The sequence below is a fragment of the Zootoca vivipara genome, chromosome 6 (genome assembly GCF_965207765.1).
Source record: "Zootoca vivipara chromosome 6, rZooViv2.hap1.1, whole genome shotgun sequence".
NCBI classification, from domain to species: domain Eukaryota; kingdom Metazoa; phylum Chordata; class Lepidosauria; order Squamata; family Lacertidae; genus Zootoca; species Zootoca vivipara.
The window spans coordinates 19404651-19429902 of NC_142589.1; the positions used below are offsets into that span (position 1 = coordinate 19404651).

Consider the following 25252-nt stretch of genomic DNA (forward strand, 5'->3'; position numbering starts at 1 on the left):
GTCCAAGTTGAGAGTGAAGAGGACCAGGAGGGTGCAACCAATGAATTAGCCAGAGAGTCAGAAACAGGGAACCAATCAGTAGGGATGGAAAAGAAAGCCACTTCTCTTTGCATCTAAAAGCGACCTTATTTACTCCCTGAAACAAATGGGTGAACCGAAACAACAGCCATCCTCCAAAATATGCACTCTAAATTTTATAGTGCAGTTCTCCAGCAGAGTAAAATTCACTAAATAAATAAATAAATAAATAAATAAATAAATAAATAAATAAAGCATCTACATGGGTAATGTGTCTCTAGCTGTAGTTCCCAGAGAAAAGGATCAATATTGTGGGCTCTCCTAATAACTCTCAGAATCCTTAGCAAACTACAGTTCCCCTGGATTCTTTGCCATTTTAAGTGGCACCATAGGACTTTAACTGTATTGTGCAGATGAAGCTTTAGAGTTGAACAGCCGCTGGAATGCCGCAGCTTCCCCACCCCTGACTTCTGGAAGTGTTCAATGCTGCAGTTCTCCGGCTCGCCAGAGGAGTCCCAGTTTGATCCCTGGAATCTTCCTACAGACACCTTCACAACTGCCATGCAAAGCGCCTGGTATTTACAGCAGCCCCAGCCAATCCAGAGGCTTCCCCTCTGCCAGCCAATCAAAGTTCTGGCATTACAAGCCATCATTCCCTTTTGTGCCTGAAGGGGGTGCGCCTGAGCTCTGAGCATACTAAAGTCCTCGGGTAGCTTATCATGGCTAGCCCTCAGCCTCAAGGCATGGTGAATGCTGCTACAAAGGATTGCTTGTGTCTCTCTTTATAGCAGCTTCTGCTGCATCTCAGTTGTCTATATCATCACCCACCCCTGAACAAGGGCCTCATAGGGTTAATGCATTTATTTAGAGCAGGGGTGGTGAAGCTCAGGCCTATGGACAGAATGTGGCCATCCAGATTTCTCAAGGCTTGCTCCAGGCCACACTCCTTCTCCACCTATATCCCCTTCCCCAAGGTCACACTTGTCACCAGCCCCAGCCTGGGTGGAATGTGTCATTGACCATGACTCTTGCTGACCTGGATGGAGAATAGAGAGAGGGGTGTTTGTGTGTGCTTGTAGAAACTGGTCCATTTTACGAAGGCAAAACTTTACATTTCTTGCTCTGACTCCTTTTGTCTCTGGCCGAACCTGCCACCAGTGTGGGGCCTCTGGAAGGTTGCCCAGATGAGAATGTAGCCCCTCAAGCAGGAAAAGGTTCCCCACCCTTGATTTAGGAGATTTACACCCAACTTTTTAATCAAAGTGACTTGTAATAGATTGCAACAACATGCCCTCAATCCACGCAGCCAAGCACTCTCTTCGTCCTCTGGCTGGTGGATGGTGCCTGGCTGGTTGCCCCCCAAACTATGATGTGCTTCCTGAGAAGCAGAGGGTGAAATTTCTCATTAGCCTTAGTATTGCAGCTGTTAAGATCACAGAATCATAGAACTAGAGTTGGAAGGGATCCTGAGGATCATCTAGCCCAGGCATAGGCAAATTTGGCTGTCCAGATGTTTTCGGACTACAACTCCCATCATCCCTAGTTAACAGGACCAGTGGTCAGGGATGATGGGAATTGTACTCTCTAAACATCTGGAGGGCCGAGTTTGCTTATGCCTGATCTAACCCAACCCCCAGCAATGCAGGAATATGCAGCTGTCCCATACGGGGATCGAACCTGCAACCTTGGCATTACCAACACCATGCTCTAACCAAATATAAATAATAGTACCAGAGTGTGTCTCTGTTCAGTTTTTTTGGTTTTTTTAAAATTTATATACCCCTTGATTGTAGGGAAAGCGGTATACAAATGAAAAGAAAAGAAAAAAACCAATAAACTTATCAGTAAAAAACAAATAAATACAACTATGATTTAAAACATACAGAAAGTTAAAACTGCAATAGAATAGATGAAAGACAAATGGAAACTCTACAAACTTCCTAAACATCTGGGTAGGCTTGTCTAAATAAGAAGGGAGGGACCTGGGCAACTGGCAGATGGAAGAAAGAGGGAGAAGTCCACTTCCTGCATCTGCTCCTTCTCTGGCTGATGGAGGGGGCCTGGCTAGTCTTGCCCCCTTGCTACAAGCTCTTCCTTGAGAGGCAGCAGGTGCACCCTCCTAGTGCCCTTTGGCCTCCTGACTAATGGACCAGTGGGTGCTCCCCTTCAGCTCTGAGGTCCTGGGTCAACTCATAGAAACCCCACATCCTGGCAGCCACACACCCCACCGCCACTCTCCTGTTTGTGATTCATTTTCATAGTGGGTGGGAGGCCAGAGAAGCTGGCTCTCTGATCCATGGGCATGATGGAGCATGTCAGTAGCCCGACAGCATGTGCAAAGCTATCAGGCTGTCTGCCTGCAGGAGCTGCCTGGACGTGTCAAAACCGGGAGCTGATCGCAGCTGCCATATCTGCCCCATACCCCCCCTCCCCTTGCCACGCCAGCCAGCTGGTAACTGATAGATAATTAGTATTTTTCTCAAGTCCAATTGCGGCAGCAGCAATGGCAGCTGTGGGCCACGCTGCCTCCCTTCTTTAGCACTCCCCCCCAAAAGCATGGGGGGTGCTTGAAGTGAGAAAAGCACCTTTGGCCCTCCATGCCTTGCATGCCGTGGAGGAGACTTGCAAGAACGTAAGGACATAAGCACACAGAAGAAGAGGAGGCCTGATGGACACCTAGCCCAGTGTCCTGCTCTCAGGGTCGCCAGCCAAATGCTTGCGGGAAGCCCACAAGTAAGAGTTGGATGTAGCAGGGAACGCAAACTTCACTGGAGGCTTCTAAGCAGAGGTTGACGGTGGCCATAATGACAGTGATTCTTTAACTGTGATTCTGGCATTGCAGGGGGTTGGACTAGATGGCCCTTCCAACTCTCCAATTCCATGATTCTGTGATCCCCTGCAATTCCCAGCAACTGGTACCCAAAGCCACACATTATCTCCATCTGCGGAGGCAGAACATAGCCATAGCAGAGAGTAGCCACTGATGGGTATCCTCCATGAATTTGTCTAACCCTTGTTTAAAACTTATTCAAGTTGGTGGTCATCACTGCCCCTTGTGGGTGTTAGTTCCATCATTTAATTATGCACTGTGTGAAGAGGTACTTTTGCCTGTCCTGAATCGTCCAGCATTCCGCTCCATCGGATGGTCCTAGTATTACAAGAGGAAGAGGGCGAACTTCTTCCCGTCCTCTTTCTCCACAAAACTGCATACAACTTTATCATGATTTCCCATTGGGAGCTGCCCTGGTGTTCTGCAAGGGAGTGGCCTTGTATGGTCCAGAACCCAAACTGTCTCCCGCTTCGGGCAAAAGAAGGGGTAATGAACATCTCTAGTTTGCATTGTATTCTGCCATCAGCTTACACTACACTTAATAAATTTAACTCTCTGCTCAAGATTCTTCAAGTCCAAATTCAGACCAAGGAGTTGGAATAGGTTTGCCATGTTGTTGTTGTTTAGTCGTTTAGTCGTGTCCGACTCTTCGTGACCCCATGGACCATAGCACGCCAGGCACTCCTGTCTTGCACTGCCTCCCGCAGTTTGGTCAAACTCATGTTCGTAGCTTCGAGAACACTGTCCAACCATCTCATCCTCTGTCGTCCCCTTCTCCTAGTGCCCTCAATCTTTCCCAACATCAGGGTCTTTTCCAAGGTTTGCCATATGTCTAGAATTTCCTGGATATAGCTGGCATTCGGAAACAGTGTCTGGGCAGAAATAGCTGAAATTATGGCAAGCCATGTAGGCAGTGTCATTTTTGGTGTTCCCCCACCTTAAAAATAGCTCAAAAACTTCAATATTTTCGAGCTCAACAACTTTTCCGTCCAGATTTGAAATATGGAAACTCTAGTTTGGAGTGAGGAAGTGGGCAAAAGAGGAGGAGATAAAATGAATTGAGAGGAAAAGGAAATGGGGATTATTTCCAGCAATTCAGCAATCACTATCATGCACACACACTGGTTTCTTCCAGTTTAAAAGTGCTCATGTGACGCAGCCTTATAGCTCAGACTCTCTGTTAGTCTCACCTAGGCTGCATTCACATAACAGTTTGTAGCATAGTCACAACTTTCCCCTTACTGTAACGTTCCACATTAAATTTGAGCTTTCATGCGATGTAAAAGCCACTTCTGGAACGATAGAGGAATATATAGTGTAACTTTAGTGCTCATTTTCGTGTTATTTGCTTCCAGGAAAAAGAAAATTTGTTTGCAAATAATATGGAAACGAATGCTAAACTTGCACTATATTCTCTATAGTTCTGGAAGTGACTTCTACATTGTATGAAATTTCAAGAGTTAGGAGGGCCATAGTATGATGAATTCACTAGCAGGATTTGTTCTATGAGAAACAGAAAGAATTAGAGATGGTTGCATCATTGTTATGATATAAAAGATAGAAGATAGGGTGCAGCAAGGGGGAGAAATAAAAAAATACAATGGAAAAGGGGATGCGAAGTTGACAGAACAAAACAAAAATTCGTGATTTATTGGAGTGTATATGTTACATTGCTGTGTATTGGAATGTTTATGTGAAATTGCTGTACATTTATTAAAATATATTGGAAGGGGGGGGGAGTTAGCAGGACCAGCCCACCCATTAGACAGGGCAAAGCAGCTGCCCCAGGCAGTGGAAGCTGCCAAGGTGATGCTTTGTGGGTGCCAGCAGAGAAGTGGCACCAGCACCGGTGCCAATTTCTGGCAAGATCTTGCTGGAAATTGACACCAATGCCAATGGCAGAGGCGGCACTGTGTAGGTGGCACGGCAGGAGGCTCAGTGGGTGGAGCTACACCTCAAGTTTCAAAACAGGATGTGCTGCCCCTGACAGTTGGGGAAATGTCATGCGAAATGGAATAAAGTGCCCTATGAATGCAGCCCCAGTTTTTAGCCAGCAAACAGAGTCTTTGGGTCTCTCCAGGTAACCCTCTTTACTGAGCCTTCATCCAGATTTGCTTACACAGACAAGGGAGAGATTTGACTGGGTTGTCTCCCACATTAATCCTACTCATTGCAAACACACAGGAATTAAGGGATGTGACTAACCTCAGTCCATTCACTTCAGTGGGACTACTCTGGGTATGACTTAGTTGGCTGCAACCCTATGCCCAGCCTTTATCAAGTGTTTGTTATATGACATCAATCATTTCTGCTGATTTGCTTGCACAGTGTTCACACATCTTTGTGTTGGTTGGTTGTTCATCCCATGCCTTTCGATCCCGTTTCCTTGTCACTTTCCTAATTGCTGAATGCCTTTTTCTTTAAGTGCATTTGTTGTGCTAGGAGAGACAGAGTACTTGAATCCAATTTAATGGTGCAAACCCCAATTAACAGATATGTGCTTGAAGCCTCCCTGCAAAATACTATCTGAAGATGCCCGAAATGAGAAACGATGATAAATTACAGGTGATCAATGGCTCCTTGGCAAGATGGCTGTGTATTACCTCCCATTTCAGAGGCAGTATGGCACTGAATACTGGTTGCTGCAAATCACAAGTGGGGAGCATAGCTGCCAAGTTTTCCCTTTTCTCGCGAGGAAGCCTATTCAGCATAAGGGAAAATCCCTTTAAAAAGGGATAACTTGGCAGCTATGGTGGGGAGAGTGCTGTTGTACTTGGGTCCTGCTTGTGAGCTTCTCAGAGGCATCTGGTTTGCCAGTATAGGGATAAGATAGCCCCTTGGTCCAATTCAGCAAGGCACCTCGCCGATTGCTAGAAGTCCAAGTGCAATGGTTGCTTTTCTTGTTGTTGAGTTCACCTAGAAGGCATTCCTGCCATTCCCCTCCCCCTTTAGTTTGTTGAGGCTCTCCAATTGCATGGGCAGGATCAAAGATGATCCTTGTTGCATTAAGGCCAGATTAAGAGCATTAACCATAAACTCCCACAAATACTCATGCCAGATTTTGACAAGAGTCTCGCATATTTGAATGCAACACTAATTTTAATTGCTTTGTTTTCCTTGCATTGGAGTGATTCTGTGAAGTCAACACAGGCTCCCTCTGGGACCCTTCCCCATATCTCAGTTTCACCTTCTTGCACTCTAAACCTGGGTTTGTTGACATCAGTTCCATACCGGGCAGCTAGAAATTTTTGCCCATATAAAGCAGGAGGGGGAATCTCTTTCAACCTGGGGGCCACATTTTCTTCCAGACAACCTTCCAAGGGCCACATGCTAATAATGGGTTGGTCCAGTGGCTATACTGGGTGGAGCAATTAATGTAAATTTCACCTTTGTACAGTAGACTAGTTTCCACACACACACACACACACACACCCACCCACACACACACACACACACACACCTCTCTATCTTCCATCCAGACAAGCAAGAAGCATGGTCAGAGTTCAATGACACATTCCAGAGAGGCAAAAACACACACGGAGGGTGCAAAATAGGGCACGGCCATTCTGGCTGGTGTTGATGGAAGTTGTAGTCCGAAACATTTGCAGGGTACTAGGTTGGTGAAGTCTGTCCTGAAAGTAGCCAGGGTTGTTATCTTGGTAACATAGCAATATCTATCAAGTTCCTTCCCTTGTAGGGAAAGTGGTTTTGATTTCACAGGGCCATTCATGTTTGTTATCAAAGGCCTCGTTTATTTTATTACTCATTAATTGAAATGATATTGGGTTGGTCACTTGGGGTGATAACCAACAGCATCCTACTTGGCATCCATTGAAATTAATGGAACTAAATTAGGCATGCCCATTAATTTCAATGGGTCTGCTTCATATAGGACTATGGTTGAATGCAACTCACATTCATAAATGTTACATTCATTTTGTTCCTCACATATTTATTAATTTACACATTCTTAAAATATACTGGTTAATACAACATTGAAGTGTGTTATGAAAAGACATTTCTTAGAATTAAAATTTAGCCAAAATAAATTAAAACCAGGCACTCCCAAACTGCAGCCCTCCAGATGTTTTGGCCTTCAACTCCCATGATCCCTAGCTAACAGGACCAGTGGTCGGGGAAGATGGGAATTGTAGTCCAAAACATCTGGAGGGCCGAATTTTGGGGATGCCTGATTAAAACCTAGATAAAAATCAAGACAAAACTTTCTATCACAAATAAAGCTGAGCATTATACAGAGCAGAGTTATAAAGGTAAGAGTCCAGGGAAGCTTGGGGGGGCCCTTTAAGTTTTAAAGATGTCTTTAAAGATCATTATGGCCTCTGCCTGCCTCACAGATTCAACTGGACTTGCTCCCAAGTAAGTGGAATTAGGGTTTTAGCCTAATTTGGTTTCCCCCCCTTCCACTGGGGCAATTGAGAAAATAAATCGAAAGCTACTAAGAGGAGTTACTAACATCAGCTCTACTGTGGACAGAGATGGTTAAGCACTCTCACTCAGCACAGATTGAGTCATGAAAACAAAGCCCATTCATTTCCACTAGTATTTGAAAAAATGAAAGGCCTCGTTCTTTTTATTCATTACAAAATGCACCCACCACTACCCTACTCTGTATAAGCGCACATTATCTGTGTTATTCTGAGTTGTTCCATTGGCTATTGGATAGTTGGAGATTGTAGAGCGCAGAAAAGTTTCAGAAAAGGGCAGCAAAAATAATCATTTGGATGGAGCAACTCCCTTATGATGAAAGGTTACATTTGGTCTTGGGTTTTCCTTTCTCTTTTTTAGTTTAGATAAAAGGCAAGTAAGAGAAGACATAGTTGTTGTTGCTTTTGTTATCTGACTGTTTGAGAGACAATGGATAGGAGTGTATAAAATCTGACATGGTGTGAAAGTTGCCGGGAAATGCATGGGCGGCGGCGGGGGGGGGGACTTCTTCATGCAGTGAATAAACTGTGGAATCAGTGATGACCATCAACCCAGAAGGCTTTAAAAAGGGAGTTGAATACATTCGTGGAGAATAAGGCTCCATTAGCAACTAGCCGAGATGGGCTACATTTTACCTGCATTGTCAGAGGCAGGATCCCTCTAAATACCAGTTGCTAGGAATCACAAGTGGGGAGAGAGCCCTCTTTGCAGGCTTCTCGTAACAGGCAACTGGTTGGCCACTGTGAAAACCAGCAAGCCCAGCATTGTCTGTGTCAGGGGTAGCAAGATCTACAAAACCTGCTTCTCATTGTGCAAAGATTCCTCCAGTTCTGGACCAAAATTCCTTCCAAGAATGTCCCCATCCCACCCCACCGCGCTCCACACCCCGATTCTGGGTGGGTGGGTGATTCTTGCTCTTATCCATAATAATGAAAAAAATAAAATAAGGAGGCAAGCTTTGTGGTAGGCATGTGCTCTCATCTCCCAGGATCCGTCCTAACAGATTTGGCCAAGCTGGTTAACGGTATTTGCGGTTTGCAAGATCCTACATGTTGAAGGGAAATGACAGACGCATTATTATCACCTCTCCGCTGCTATCTGCCCAAACCTGCCCAAACCAGGGAAGGGGGTCCTTGCAGCTGCTTGCTCAGGGAACGCAGAGAAATTAGCAGCCCAGGGCGCAATTTTTTCCCCTTTCTTCCCCCACCCCCCTTGTCTTGCTCCCTCTTTCCAGGGTAGCAGTTTCCTTATGATCCATTGACTGCTGCATCCCCAAACACGTCTGCAGGAGAACTCTAATGAGCAGAATGGAATGCCAAAAAAAACCCCTAACAAAAGAAAAATTAAGGGTGTGGCTTTTTGGGGGCGGTGGGGCGGTGGGAATGAGTAGGAAACAACAGTAATGGTTTGGATCATTTCCTTTAAGAAAGAAGGAGGACAAACCCCTCCCTGTGCTTTTCAAGTCTAGACACTTCTGTGTCAAAAGCTGATGATAAACGGGATCTTATCAGTTGGGATTCTGTTGAGACACATCCACCTAGCGGTTCCGGACACAGAGATATTTCTCCGAAGGAATATTTCTGGGCAAGGCAAGGCTAGCCTTCAGCTCTGCAAATGCTAAGGGGGGGGGGGGGAGAGAGAGGGACATTCATTGCATTGTCTCTGCCTTGTCTCCCTCTTTTATTTTCTACAATGGATAGGGAGAGGTGGATCTTGCTATGAGGCAGCCAGAAGAGATTTTGAGGGTCACAGAGTGGGAGGTGGAGAGATCCGATCTGGCAACTGGGTATGGGCTGCAGCTCTAGTGGGGGGGGGGGGCTCAACGCCTTGCATGAAGAAGGTCCCAGGTTCAATCCCCAACATCTTCAGGTAGGGCTCAGAGAAACTCCTTCCATAGCCTTGGAGAGTTGCTACCAGTCACTGTGGATAATCCTGAGCTAGATGGAGTAATGGCCAGGCAGTTTTTCTCTGCAAGAGTTTCTCCCCAAGTCAACTGAGAGAGACTATGATGCCCTGGCACAATTAGCAAATATTGTTAATCTATTTTTGATGGCCAGTCAGGCTTAGGACATGAGAGTCTAGGAAATACAGTGAAGGGTCTGCTATGACATATTGATTTGCATCCAACTGACTTTGTGCAAGACACCACTTTGGGGCAGGGATGTAACCAATATATAGATATAGGCACTGCAGGAATAACAAAACAATATCCTGTGGAATCTGTGGAATCCTCTCTCAAGAATCATCATAAGAGGGACGCAGTTGGCACTGTGGTCTAAACCACCGAGTTTCTTGGGCTCGCAGGTTGGAAGGTTGGTAGTTCGAATCCGTGTGATGGAGTGAGCTCCCGTTGCTCTGTCCCAGCTTCTGCCAACCTAGCAGTTCGAAAGCATGCCAGTGCAAGTAGATAAATAGGTACCGCTGTGTGTGCTCTGGTTTCCGCCACGGTGTTCCAATGCACCAAAAGCGGATTAGTCATGCTGCCCACATGACCCAGAAAGCTGTCTGTGGACAAACGCCGGCTCCCTCAGCCTGAAGCAAGATGAACACCCCATAGTCACCTTTAACTGGTTGTAAAGCACAGGACTCCTATAAGATGCAGTGATGTAAATCTTTAAAGGGGGAATTAGACAAATTCATGAAGGATAAGGCTGTCAGTGGCTACTGGCTGTGATGGCTATGTTCTGCCTGCATGTCTCAGAGGCAATTGCTGGGATACCAGTTTCTGGAGCTCACCAGTATGGAGAATGGTGTTCTATTCGGGTCCTGCTTGTGGGTTTCCCATTGGGGCATCTGGTTGGCCACTGTGAGAAAAGGGTGCTGGACCTGATGGGCCAACAGGAGTATTCTGAATGTTTAATACTCATAATGCATTCAAAGGAAAGAGAAAAGAAAATTCCCCATATTTGAAAAATCTGAACCAAGTGCCTAATTGCATGGGACATCCATTTGCATAAAAAATAGCAAAGCTATCACCTGTCCCTGTCACCACAAAAGTGTGTCTTACACCTGGTTTTCGTTTTACACCTAGACCAGGGTTTGGCATATTTCAGGCTAGTCAGTTCTACTCTGTCTTTTACTAGAACCCCCCAAGGTTTTCCAACCAGATGCAGAATAGTTGTTGTTGGCCATGATACAATACTTCACGATGTGAGAATGATTCTTGTTTATTGCCTCTCCTTCACCTTCTTCTCAGCCACAATGTCCACAGTATCAGCTGCTGTTGTTGTTTTCATTTCACTCCATAGGACAAATACCAAGGACAGCTCCTTTGACAAATTGCCAAATCAAAAGGCCAAACAACAAAGAACACCAGTCAGCTGTAATGGTCCTGAAATGATCTGGTCTTTTCTCCTTGCAATAAAGGAAGAGGGAAATGGAAACAATGAGCGTGATTTTCTTTTTACACCTAAACCAGGATTTGGCATATTTCAGGCTAGTCAGTTCTACTCTGCCTTTTGCTAGAACCCCAAGATCTTCCAACCAGATGCATAATAGGTATTGTTGGCCACATAATGAGCCCAGTGTTTGTTGGTGCCCCCTAGGACTGGTAGGGTGGGAGGCAGGGAGCCCAACAGTAGGTGGCGCCAGAGCCGATGACAGGCAGAGCCAACCCATTCCAGTTTTGCACCAATCCTCCTCCTTGCTGAGTTCTATGAGAAACAACACTGAGATTAAAGAGGAAGAGGTAGCTGACAGGCCATGCTGCCCCTCGAACTGAAATAAAGACTCACAATTAGAGACCTGTATTAGAGACCTGTATTAGAGACCTGTATTAGAGACCTGTATTAGAGACTCTGTATTAGAGACCAGCTAGGAGAACCAGCATAGGGCAGTGGTTAGTGTTGGACTAGGAACTGGGAGACCAGGCTTCAAATCCCCACTTAGACATGAATTTTACTGGGTGGCTATGGGTCCCTCACTGCCTCTCAGCCTAACCTGCCTCACACGCTTGTTAAATGAGGAAGAGGGGAGAACTATGTAACCCACCTTGAACTCCTTAGAGAAAAGGTGGGATATAAATGCAAAAAATAAACAAAAATAAGAATAGTTGAGGTGTTTGTCCAAATGGACCAGCCTCCACAGTCTGAGCATAAGAGTTTCCAGTTGTCACTTTGTTGTTTACTTTATTTGTTGGATATATAATCCACCCTTCATCTTGAAGGAGGCCAGGGTTGCATCCTTTGTTTAGCAGCCAGGAGCCGGAAAGCACTTGTTGATCTGCTTCAAATCACCCAGAGATCCACCAGAATAACCCAGCCTACTTTCTGCTCAGCCTAGAGTGCAACCTAGAAGAACCTCTTCCTCTGATTTCAGCCCACTAACCACTCATTAATTGGGTCCCATCATTAGTGTTTGCAAATGACGATATAAATCTCAGCCTAAGGCCCTCCTTGCCTGGAACTTGTTTTACTATAGAGTTTCTTGCCCTGGGCAGGTTGCAATAAAGCAAGGGGAAAGGTTTTAAAGCAAAAATGGAACCACTAGCCCAAAACAGTCTTACAATATTGTAGCGACTGGGAACGTCAGGCTTGAGGGCCAAATGCAGCCCTCTAGCCAGCCCTCAGAAAAATCTCCCAGAGCCACACTCTTCACCAGCTCTGCTCTGCATCCTCCTTGAGTATCTTGGTCTGGCTGGAATGTGCCCTTGAAATCTGACAATGCCTTTTGCTCACCAAGATGATGGGGGACAGAGTTGGGTGCCTGAACGTCTGTGCAGAAACTAGACCACTGTACAGCCCACCACTATTGCTTTGATCACTTTTACCTCTGGCCCCGCCTGCCCCTGGGAGAATAGGTGACCCTTGAGCTGAAAAAAGGTTCTTGCAATATTGTCTTGTCATAATTAGAGATATATTATTGTCAACAGCATGGGCTCTGAGGGGGTTAATGGGATCTGGAAAAGCAGGAATCAGCTCCCCATCTGCTCCCAGTAATTTTGAAACTGACTTGCACTGCTATACTTCCCACCTTTCTATTTTTCTCTCTCCAAGGGGCTCAGGGTGGTCTGTGTTGTCTCTCCCCCACGGCCAACATGTAGTTGGTGAAAGGACCATAGCTCAGTGGAGGAGGCTCTGCCTTGCAAGCAGGAGGCCACAGGTTCAATCCCTGGCATCTCCAGATATGACTGGGAGAAACTCCTGTCTGAAATCCTGGAGAGCTGCTTACAGTCAGTGTGGACAGTTCTAAGCTAGGTAGAGTAATGGCCTGACTCAGTATAAGGCAGCTTCCTGTGTTCCTATGCTTCCCAGTTTGCATGATCATTGGGGCAAGGAGTGGGAAGGTCTAGAAGCCAAAGTGGGTGGAGCAATGTCACAAATCACTGGTTATTTTCTCTATCCTACATCTAGAGAAGAAAGTTTGCAGTTCAAGGATGCATTTGGCCCAGACAACAAACAAACAAACATTCAGGATGCAAAGCAGGGACAGTGACAGATATGGGCCGGGAAGCGGATGTGTGACCTAGGGAGATTGAAGAGGGATTCCCTGGTGAATCAGGAGGTGCATTACATGTGTACATCTGTATCCAGCCTTTAAATCCCTGCTTGGCCATAAAGTTCACTGTGATTTTGGTGTGATTCCTGCATTGCAGGGGGTTTGAGTAGATGGCCCTTGGTTGGGGGGGGGGTTCCTTCAATCTCTGCAATTCAATGATTCACAAGATGACCTCGGTCCAAGAACTATCTCTCAATGTAATCTATCTCACGGGGGTTTTGGGTGGATAATGGCCTCATTTGGTTAATTTTTTTCATTTGTTCCTAAATGAGTTTTGTACAGGATTGTAGCTCAGTAGTAGAGCAGCTGCTGTGCAAAATATCCCAATGCTGATGACCCCTGAATCAGAGTATTTTAATATCACCTGCACACACATTTTGAATGACCTAGAAGGTGCCCTGATTTAGTTGGGCATCAGACTCAAGTACTTCTAAATATGACCTTCTAAAATGATGTCTGGTATGAAAGATGGTGGAGTAATCTAAAACAAAAATAGAATTATTTTTTTGCTCCAGAGCAGTTGTTTTAATTGCCGGGCAAATGTATGCAAATGCAATACTAGTCTATTAGTTGGCTACAAGTAAGACTTCTTTAATAAGATAATAGCTGCAATTATTATGCATGTCTGATGAAGCATGGGTGGGCAGATCAGTCTATTCCTGTTCATTCAGAAACCCAGTATGTCCTGGTTTTGCATTAATCTGCAATTACTTAAAAATGCATTCTAAACATATTTTATAGTTGGGAACTGCACCACAAGAGAGAGAGAGTAACCAGAGGCACAAAATAACTGTGGGGAATAACTGTGTTCTGGTTGTGCATATTACTCTAGAACAAGGGAGGTAAAAGGGTTTTTTAAACCCTCAGATAACAATGCCATCCCCTGCTCTACCCACTTTTGTCTCTGGCCCCACAGTCCATTGTCATGTGGGATTGTCACCTGTGGTCTGACAAAAGGTAACCCTGCTCCTGTTTTTGCAGAGATGGTCTCTTGCTACTCTCTGCTTCCTCCCTCCCTCTAGAAGCAAAGTGCATGGCTTGACTAGTCCTTACATGGCAAGGCATGTTTTTGCTGTCAAAAACATTCCTCCCATCTCCCCGCAAAATGCAACCCGAGCACCAAAACAACACGCACCACCAAAAAGTCCCTTAAAAACACCAGCTCACATCAAAAGCTCCCAAGGAATGTTCATCACCTGCCCAAACATGCCCTTCCAGGTAATATCCCAGGATTTAGAATGTGGTACCTAAGAGAGAAAAGGCAGGTAAAACCTCAAGTTTTGCTTTGCTTACATCCCCATAGTCACTTGGTGGAACCCCATAAGCCTACAAGGAGAGCCCTGGTGGATCGGGACAAAAGCTGGTTTAGTCCAGCACCCTCACAGTAACTAACCAGATTCCTCTGGAAGCCCGCAAGCAGAGCTCTCCCTGCTTGCAAATACCCAGCAACTGGTAGTGCCCGCAACAGTGAATGTAGTAGAACAGATGACTCCATTGTGTGCCAGAAAAGCAAGGTTTCCTTCTCTATTGTCCATGCTGAGATGGCGAGGTGCTTTGTCGAAAGCTTTTTGAAAGTCCAAGTAAGTACACTATGTCGACCAGATCACCACTATCTATATTCTTGTTGACACTCTCAAAAAATTGTGCATTAGTCCTTGCTGAGATGGGTACCAATTCTGTAGATTAGTTTTTTAAAAAAACAACTCAATCTGAAACAGGGAAGGGAGATGTTATTTTGACTTTTCACTTCAGATGTGAAATAGTCTAGAGTCAGCACTGCCTTTGGGGGTTATGCCTTTGCTTCACTTGGTTGTGAATCACTACTAAGACATACACACCCCAACAATGACTTGGGGTAGGGGGTGGGGATCTTACATTCCTTTCATCCTTAGACATGGAATCTTAACAATTATCTTCCTCTTTTTTATACTGTATATAAATGCTATTCTGTCACCACCTTGGTGGCTTCCAACTAGCCACAGGTAACAGAAACGCAAGGAGGGAGAAGGAGGAGGGGAGATACCCCACAAGTCAGGAAATCATTCATTTGAACCAGGCTAGCCAACATAAATACCATACTTTCTTTGTGCAAAGTTATGTTGTACATGTTTTGCCTCTCACGGTGGCCCACAAATTGCTGCTGCAGATTGAACGTGATAAGAGAAGCATTTAGGAAACTGGATTTTTATGATGTTTTATGGTATCATTTAAGAAGTTTGATGCAATTAAATCTTTTTTAAAAAATATATATGAAATGATGGTAAGTTTATCATTGCAGCATCGTGTACATTAAACAATTGTTAGCTGCCCAGAATTTGCAAATAAGGAAGAAGGGATATACAGCTTGGACACCAACAACAGACAACAGAGCACTGCCACAAAACGTTGCAGTGTGAAGTGCTTCTGTCCAGGGTTCCAACCAACCCGCTAGCCGGTTCCTCTTACACTCAAATGTGTTAGCAAGGCAGGATGTAGCCCAACATAAATGTTTGAGAATAATACATAATACATAACCACCCTGAGATCTACAGGTAAAGGGTGGCGTAATCAATCTATCTATCAGTCTCCACCCCCATTGTTCTGCCCGGACACTGAGGTCCAGCACCGAGGGCCTTCTGGTGGTTCCCTCATTGCGAGAAGCCAAGTTGCAGGGAACTAGGCAGAGGGCCTTCTCGGTGGTGGTTCCCGCCCTGTGGAATGCCCTCCCATCAGATGTCAAAGAGAACAACAACTACCAGACTTTTAGAAGACATCTGAAGGCAGCCCTGTTTAGGGAGGCTTTTAATGTTTAATAGATTACTGTATTTTATTTTTCTGTTGGAAGCCGTCCAGAGTGGCTGGGCGGGGTATAAATAATAAATTATTATTATTATTATTATTATTATTATTATTATTATTATTATTATTCAATCCCATATGCTGTTATCCGCATACTTCTAGACCTGGGGTATGAAATATATACATACATATATAGATAGATAGATAGATATAGATTAGATAGAGATTAGATAGAGAGAGATAGAGATAGAGATAGAGATAGAGATAGAGATAGAGATAGAGATAGAGATAGAGATAGAGATAGATAGAGATAGATAGATGCAAGGGCTGCATTCCTTTCAAGAGATGCATCCCAGTGAAAGACGGGGCAGAAGACAAAGTGGGTGGTTATCCTGCCCCTCCTCATTTAAGCTCAACAATAACCCTGTGAGGTAGGTTGGTTTGAGAGGCAGTGTCTGGCCCATGGTTACCCATTGAGCTTCATGGCCAAGTGGGGCTTTGAACCCTGGTTTCTCCCAGGCAGCAGCCTGCTACTCTAACCAGTGCATGGCTTTATTATACCAATTTGCCAAAAAGGCTCCTTCTGTATATTCCCCCCATCCCTATTGACATCAACAAAAGTCTCAAACTCTGGTCCTGCCAGTGAAACTGCCCTAATGTCTCCGCTGATTGTATGTGAATAAGGACCATTCCAACCTCTCCCCAGTTTCCCTGTGAGCTTCACTGTCCATTTGTGAGGAGTCCAATAATCCCTCTGGGGCTCCCCTTTGGGGAAGGGCTGGGGATTATAGCGGGGGGGGGAGGTATTTCCCCCTCACCTGGCCAGGTGTTAAACACATGGATGACTCCTGTCAAAGGATCCCTTTCATGGCCGACATTCCCAGGCACGTCCCCAGCATGTCTGGGAAACGAAAAAGTTCTGGGACAGCGGAGGTGCTTTACGCTAAGCCGCTCAGTACAAATTATCTCGTTATGCCATGTTATGACACGGAGAAGAAACCTTTTCTTGAGCAGCAGCAGCTCGGAGCCTTGCGCGGGGAGGGGGGGGGGAGGAGGCTGCCACAACCCCACACAGACAAGCCGCCTCTGATAACCCCATCAAGTCCCAACAGCTCCTGCGAGGCCTCCAGAGATTCTTCGAAAACAACAATCCCCCTTCGGCAGCACGTGCAAAGCGTTGCCGTGTTCGGAGGGAACCTGGATGGGCCACTGGGTTGGTGGTGCTTTAGGGTTGATTTATGTGGCTGGTTATTCCTATTGTTTTGCTCGGTGGAGCACGAAAAAGGGAACCTCAGGTCCCTTTGTGCGCAGAGAGGAAGCGTATGGACAGGCATGAAGGTTGATTTGACCCCCCCCCATCCAGATGTAGATCTTTACTCCCCCCCCCATTGTTCCCAATGTAGATCTTAATTTTTCATCCTTTTCCCCAATGCAGATATTTAAACACCCCCCCCCGGTTCCTGGTGTACCTCTTCATTCACCCCCTTCTTCCCTGCCTGGGGGGCGTGGGCGTTTTGTGGTTTGCCTCAGGTGCCAAGGCAAAATGTATTGGGCCAGCCCTGTGGGGAAGGAATAATAACCAGCGAAATCCTGTGACAGCCCCCACCTCCCTCACACACTGAAAGAACAATTACCTTATCTCAGCATGTTCAGTAAATGCAAGGGATGTAGAGCCCATCAGAAAATGCCCCTCAAACAACTTGAATAAAATACTGTGGAGGCCAGGTAAGCCCCGCCCCACATAATGGTTCACATGAAACAGCAGATGCACACCATATGAATGACAATGCCCATCAACTTGGGGGGCAGCCCCCTCAAGTATTTTATTGGGGGGAGCAGAAGGAACCTTGGCCCCTAGGAGTTCACTCCTATGTCCTCAAATGACTCCACCTTGAACTCCATATAGAATGTTTTTTCTCTGGCACAAAAGGAGTGTGGGGGGAGAGAATTATTAGTTTTCATGATAGCAATTATTCAAAATTTACTGCTCTTGTGCAACTTTTGGACTGATGGGCTTGGAATATGACAAAAATTAATCAGGCAACAAAGCAGGTGAACTGTATAAATTAGGAGGAGTGTCAGTATAAGTTGGGCTTTTCCTTACATTCCCCCCCCCAAAAAAAAACCTGAAGTCTGTCAGTGACAGTGGCTTGAACATTGTGAAGCCCAGAAAATCAACTACCCCTTAAGCATTGCATTTCAAAGCTGGAGTCCCTCCGCTAGGAAAATGGCATTTGCACTTTCACTGTGCCCTCTGTTGGGTGGGTGTGTTGAAGGTTTAAAAACTATGGACTAGAAGCTTGAAGTTGACAAAGCATGCAGGTGCACAATGGGATGAGGAGGAAAGGGAAGGGAGTGGAGGAAGAAAGTATTCTGCATCACAGGGGTCTCCCTTCAACTGAGTCAGGCCATTGCTCCATCAAGCTCAGTATTGCCAACACTGACTTGCAGTGGCTCTCCAGGGTTTCAGGCAGGGATCTTTTCCAGTCCTACCTGAAGATGCCAGGGACTGAACCTGGGGACTTCTGCATGCAAAGCATGTGCTCTACAACTGACCCATGACTCTTTCCAGATCAATGCAGAGGGGAGATTCGGTACTACACCAATATCCCACCAGATGTCCAAACATTAACAATGAGGGTTGCCACTTTTTTTTTTTTGCCCCAGAGCTCTAATAGCAATGTGGCAGGGGGTAAGTGATGGGATGTGCAATCATTTGCTAAATTATCAGTGTCAGGTTGCCATTGTCTTTACCTGTTCAAAGCTCTTTTTCTTTTTTTGGAGCTGGGTATTCTAGATTTTTCAACAGTGAGGTCTTGTTATTCTCAGCTTCCACCTCAAGCCAACTTGTCCCAGCAGATCCATGCAAGGAGCAAACTCAGTGTGAATTTTTGGGATCTCTGAGCAAAGGTGCTTGTTCCGGCATGTTGGGGAAACCCCTCCTATTCTCAGTCCTTGCCATGAAAGAGAGAGAGAGGCCAACCAAATAATCAGGATACCACTGGTTCGTGCAGAGGGGTGTGCCTAATAGAGGCTGGTCCACAATGGGTGGCAAAGTGGGCCTGTGGTCTTTGCTAGCGATGTTTGCATTCGAACAAGAAGCTACCTAATTTGCACTTCTTGGACCACTACATGAACCGAAATGCAGCTGTCATTCAGAATTTGCATTTTGCAAGGCTGCTCTCCTGCCAATGTTTGCAACAAAAACAAAAATGCATATATGAGGGGGGGGATGTGCATTAAAAATGAACATGTTAGGGGGAAATGACATACACAAATGCATTGTATATGGGAAAATTGCTAGCAGAAGTGTGTACCTGAGTCAAAAGCATTAATTACAGTAGGTCTACTTGGAGCAGGATTTAACTGGATACAACCATGTGCATTTGCACTTTGTCTTATGTCATCTGCTGGTACCCTGCTCAGATAGCTTTCTCTGTAGACAGACAGAGAGACAGGTAGATAACTAGCATGAGCTGGGCTTGGTGGTGGTGTATCTATTGACTGAACATGACACAGGTCAGCTTCTCACTCCTGATCATACATCTGCATCTGGCTATTGAAAACAAAAAGGAGTTCGGCAAGTAGATTTATGTATAATTTATTATTTCAAATTTTAATTAGTTCTACTTGGTTATACCGCATTGTTTATACAAAAGTTCAAAGTAGCTTGCATTTAAAACTAACTACCTACCCATCAAACTATGGAAATGGTTTAAGCTGACTTGGGTTGCATACACACTATGCAGTGCAAAAATGAAGTTTTTCTCAATCTTGAGTCATTCAAGCTCATCTTCAACATGCTGCTTCTATCTAGATTGAGTCTAGATCCTGCTGCCCACAAGGGTAGGTGCAGTTACTTGATATACAACTGAAAACCCTCCCCTTGATTAGGTTAGCCATGCCTTTTCCTCCTTGCACCTGCCTGAAGTGAATGAAGGAGGAAGTGGCAATTGTGATCTTGGTATATGCCCACACACAGTGTCATCGGACAGGTGTGGATGCATCTTCCCTCCATTGCCGGCCCTGCCTACACCTGTTTTCTAATGGACATGCTGTGGAGTAATGCAAGATCAATCTGCAATGAGCTTTTATTTTAAGAATGAAACCGATTCCACAAGAAACATTTGCCCACCCAAGGCATAGCTGCCAAGTTTTCCCTTTTCTCACGAGGAAGCCTATTCAGCATAAGGGAATTTCCCTTAAAAAGGGGGATAACTTGGCAGCTATGACCCAAGGCGAAAGAAAAAAGAAAGAAAGAAGACGTACTAGATCTAGATTGTGCATGGACAATGTCAATGAAACAAGTACTCAGTCTCCATTGATTCCATAATAAAATGACATGTGTATACAGCTTTTGAGTACTTGTCAATCAATTTCTCCCTGTCAAGCATATCCTATTAGCTGATTGGGATCAAGTGGAACTATAATTGGATGGGTGGATCAAAAGAGCAGTAGATTGAACTGCTTTGTAACAGAGATCTGCAATACTTTTTCTTCTATTTCATTATCACTTTTGGGTTGTTGTTTTTAGGACCCTAATTTGTTCCATTATAACTTAACAACTTAACTTAGTATTAGATTTACATTCCCAACTTTCTCCTAAGGTGCTCAAGGTAGCATATAGTGCTTTCCTCTTCCTCCCCATCTTGATCCTCACAACAACCCTGGGAGGTAGGCCATAGCTGCCAAGTTATCCCTTTTTTTAAGGGATTTTCCCTTATGCTGAATAGGCTTCCTCGCGAGAAAAGGGAAAACTTGGCAGCTATGAGGTAGGCTAATATGAGAGATTGTGTCCAGCCCAAGGCTACTCAACAAATGAAGGATTTGAATCCAAGTCTCCCAGATTCTAGCTTAGCCCTCTAACCACTGCACCATACTGGCATTAATTTAGTTGTTTGTTTATTTGGATTTTGTATTCATTTTGTTGATCATTTCCTCTTTTTTTCTTTAAAAAAAGTTTTTAAAATAAAAAATAGTTTTATTTTGGAATCCAGCAGCAAAGCTAGATTCTGGAGCCATTCCAAGAGACTTTCCCCCTTTCAGGACCCCCCCCCAATCCAGCATTTCTGAAGGGGGAAATGGTGGCCCCCACTAGTAGTTGTCATTTCCCCTCTAAAAGAACTATGCAACATCCAGGGCATTCTGGGAGGCAATAAATGATGGCCACTAGATACAGGACTCAGCTACATTTGTAAAGATAAAGTGGGTGGTGCTGTGGTCTAAACCACTGAGCCTAGGGCTTGCCAATTGGAAGGTCGGCGGTTTGAATCCCTGTGATGGGGTGAGCTCCCGTTGCTCGGTCCCAGTTCCTGCCAACCTAGCAGTTCGAAAGCATGTCAAAGTGCAAGTAGATAAATAGGTACCACTCCGGCGGGAAGGTAAATGGCGTTTCCGTGCTCTGCTCTGGTTTCTCCAGAAGCGGCTTAGTCATGTTGGCAACATGACCTGGAAAAACTGTCTGTGGACAAACATCAGCTCCCTCGGCCAGTAAAGCAAGATGAGCACCGCAACCCCAGAGTCGTTCACGACTGTACTTAACTATCAGGTGTCCTTTACCTTTTTTTAGATACAGGACTCAGCTACATTTGTAAAGATAAAGCACTTTATATGTGTTATAACACTATGACACTGACAGAACTTCCCTGTATGAAGTTTACAATGTGTTTAACTGAATTGCTTCTTTGATGTATCTAGATCCAGCCACAATTACAGACGTCAGCTCTATAACCACAAGCACCAAAACAGACCAGTGCTTCCCTCATGCTTCTAATAGGAGAACAAATGGGCATGAGCTGCAGTTCCACATCTGACTTGATAATTCATTCCTCTCTGCATCGATTTCAGAACATATCTGAAAACTGTACTGAGAGGTGCACATTCAGCCAAATTTTCCATTTGTTCTGAAATGAATTTTGTAAAGGGCTATAACTCAGTGGTAGATAACACATCTGCTTTGCATGCAGGAGGTCTCAGATTCATTCACTGCCATCGCAGGTAGGGTTAGGGGGGAAAAACCTGGAAAGTTGCTGTCGGCCCATGACAGTACTAAGTTTGACAGACCCATGGTCTGACTTAGAAGCTTCCTGTACAGTCGTACCTCGGAAGTCAACAGAATCCATTCCAGAAGTCCGTTCAACTTTCAAAATGTTCGACTTCCAAAGCGCAGCTCCTGCAGCCAATCAGAAGCCGCAGAAGCCCCATCAGACGTTCAACACTCACTTCCGGTTTAGAATCATAGAATTGTAGAGTTGGAAGGGACACTGAGGATCATCTAGTCCAACCCCCTGCAAGGCAGGAATATGCAGCTGTTCCAAATGGGGGTCAAACCTGCCACCTTGACATGATCAGCACCACGCTCTAACCAACTGAGCTATCCAATGCCACAAGCATGACCCTGGTACAAGAGTTCTCTTCCCTCTTCTGGTTTTAATCAACTGGTATTCAGAAGCATTATGGCCTCTGACCATGGAGGAAGGCTACTGTTCCTAGTAGCCATTGATAGCAGAAGTTCCATAGTACTTTCTTTTTACCTGTTCTGAATCTTCCAGCATTCAGCTTCATTGGATGTCCACAAGTTTTAATGTTGGCTAAACCTTTTCTGAACCTTTTCTAATGCTACAACAGGGGTCGTCAACCTAAGGCCCATGGGCCACAAGCGGCCCATTTGGGTCATTTAACTGGCCCATGGACCCCCGCTGCCCGCTCGGGGACCCCTGCCTCCCACTCGATCAGCTCCCATGCACCATGCTAAACCAGCGCAGAGCAGAGCGGGTCCGCTTTCCACAATGCTGCCGTGCTACACACGCCTCCCCCACGCCAGAAGGAGTACCGGAAATAGTGTTTGCGCATGCATGCATGCATGCATGCGCGCACACACACTCTGCCCCACGGTGGCATCTGCAGGACCGTGAACCGGCCCAAGCCACACAATCTTTGCTGATCCCTGTGCTACAATATCCACTTTGGAGGTGAGGTGATCGGTATTCCAAATGTGGTTGCACCATAGGTTTGTAGAATGACATCATGATTTATTCTGCCACTTGGCAAATGCAAAGGTCAGTGCTGGTTAGGAGGAGAACAGGTTTTCCAAATCCACCTTCCAGGCAGATTCCTCTTGGTGGCCATCCATGGAGAAAGAATGAGAAGTGCTAGCACACCCCCATTCACATTTGCACCTTGTTCCTCTTTCCAGTATTCCCCGTTGCTCAAGAAACTCTACTGTCAGATTGCAAAGACGTGCCCCATCCAGATCAAAGTGTCAACGCCTCCTCCTCCAGGGACTGTCATCCGAGCCATGCCAGTCTACAAGAAGGCGGAGCATGTGACGGAAGTGGTGAAGCGGTGTCCAAACCATGAGCTCGGGCGTGACTTCAATGACGGTGAGATCAGGTTCAACAGGAAGTGTGTGCCATTGGTTCTCAGGAAGTTCTGGAATGCATTGGGTTGTCTCCAGCTATGATTTACTCAGAAAAGACCCACTGAAATCAGTGGACCTTAGTTATCCATAGGACCATAAAACTGTACAAAGGGACCCAGCAGGCCATCTGGTCAATCCTCATGTCTATTCATTTCAATGTATCCACTTTGAGCAGGGCTCACACTGGATATGACCCTCTGCCCCCTTGTAATGGGTTGTCCATTGTGATTGATTCAGCATTGGGTTAAACCACAGAGTCTAGGGCTTGCTGATCAGAAGGTCGGTGGTTCGAATCCCTGCAACGGGGTGAGCTCCCGTTGCTCGGTCCCAGCTCCTCCCCACCTAGCAGTTCGAAAGCACATCAAAGTGCAAGTAGATAAATAGGGACTGCTCCGGCGGGAAGGTAAACAGCGTTTCCGTGCGCTGCTCTGGTTCGCCAGAAGCAGCTTTGTCATGCTGGCCACATGACCCGGAAGCTGTCTGCAGACAAACGCCGGCTCCCTCGGCCTATAGAGCGAGATGAGCGCCGCAACCCCAGAGTCGGACAAGACTGGACCTGATGGTCAGGGGCCCTTTACCTTTACCTTTTAAGGCAGTGAGAGCAACACTAGGTGGCACCAGAGCCAATGAGAGGCAAAGTTCATTCCTTACTGATGGCAAGACAGTTGGCACATCAAGGCAGCCTGAGGTTGGTAAGGTGGATTGCTTCCCCCAGCAGCCAGTCAGAAGGACAATCTTATTGGCTTACATTACGATGGGTCTTGGCCTCACAGGAATTTCTGCTGTTGATAGTGACATTCCATTGAGAGGCATTTCTGGCTTCTCCACCCAAAAAGACAACTAAAGGCGCAAATACTTGCAGTTAAGCCTGCTTTTTGTCTTCACAGGTCTCTCGGCTCCTGCAAGCCACTTAATCCGTGTGGAAGGCAACAACCTATCTCAATATGTGGATGACCCTGTAACTGGGAGGCAGAGTGTGATGGTTCCTTATGAACCTCCCCAGGTAATCTGACTTGCTAATGGGGGGAAAACAGCAACGTTTGAAGCAATGGGCATAATTTCTCTCTCTCTCTCTTGCCGGTGGTGAGTGGAGGTTGCTAGACCTCTTGAGGCTCGGAGCCAGAGGGAGAAGCCCGGGAATCCACAATGTTAATTGGAGAACAGGGTTGAGCTTTCAGAAAAAGCATGCTTCTCATGAGAGGCAGCTGCTGGCAGACTGAAGCTTTAAATTCACTATTCTCACCACTGTATGGTAACAGCCAGAGGTTTCACATACACACAAGTCCTGCATTCATCTCTCCATCCAGGCAAACAAGAGTCACAGTCACCTTGAATAAAATATTTGAGGGGCCCAGGTAAGCCCCGCCCTGCATAAAAAGATACCTTTATTGTCATTGTCCCCTTGCGGGAACAACGAAATTACTCAATCGATCGCATGATGTGGTGCAGTGCACCATTTGAATGGCAATGCCCATCAACTTGGGGGGCCCTCAAATATTTTATTGGGGGGAACCGAAGACCCCTTGGCCCCTAGGAGTTGGTTCCTACAATAACAGTCAAGGAGGAGGGCAGAACAGGGCCATTGAGAGCCGTTGTGTGAGGATAGGGGAAGGGGCGTTGCCTGAGAAGAGTCCCAAGGGCCATATAGAAAGACCCTTGAGGGCCGCATCCAACTCTTGGGCCTGAGGTTCCCCACTCCTGCTGCACAGAGTGCAGCCTCCCACTGTGTGGGAAAGGAAGAGGACACTGGTGCAAAACAGGTTTCTCCACTTCTAAGGGCCAAGCATGTTAAATATGCTTTAAAAGGCAGCAGGGAGGAATCAGTATTTAAGCTGGCCGGTTTTTATTCTGAAGGAAAAGCAGCTACACATGAGCATTGCCCAGTCTTAATCCACCACAGAGGTAGTAGCTCAGTGGCAAAGCATTTATTTTGCATGCAGATGGTCCCAGGTTCAATCCCCAGCATCACCAGGTAGGACTGGGAATGTCCCCCTTCCTGATAAGCTTGTTGGGCTGATGGTCTGACTAGATGCAATGCGGCTTCTTTAACAGCACCTCATCTGGAACCATGAGGACTAGAATCTTACTTTCACTTTAAGGGAAGAGATCACACAACTCAGTGGTAGAGAAGCTGCTTCGCCTGCAGGAGGTTCCAGGTTTTATTCTTAGCATCTCCTGGAAAGGTCCCCTGCCTGAAACTCTCAAGACCTGCTGCCAGTCAGTGTAGACAGTAATAATAATAATATAATTTATTATTTATACCC

The 25252-nt window shown here is 45.7% G+C and overlaps 1 protein-coding gene across 4 annotated transcripts in view; it reads left to right on the forward strand.

The window, feature by feature from the left end:
• TP73 (tumor protein p73) overlaps window positions 1–25252 on the forward strand; it is a 91864-nt gene that overhangs the window by 53475 nt on the left and 13137 nt on the right. For all 4 annotated transcript variants that reach the window (XM_088671676.1, XM_060276161.2, XM_060276159.2 and 1 more), the window contains 2 exons: window positions 22764–22950; window positions 23876–23991. In XM_088671676.1, the coding sequence (XP_088527802.1) occupies window positions 22764–22950; window positions 23876–23991 (303 nt within the window). The remainder of the gene's footprint in view (window positions 1–22763; window positions 22951–23875; window positions 23992–25252) is intronic.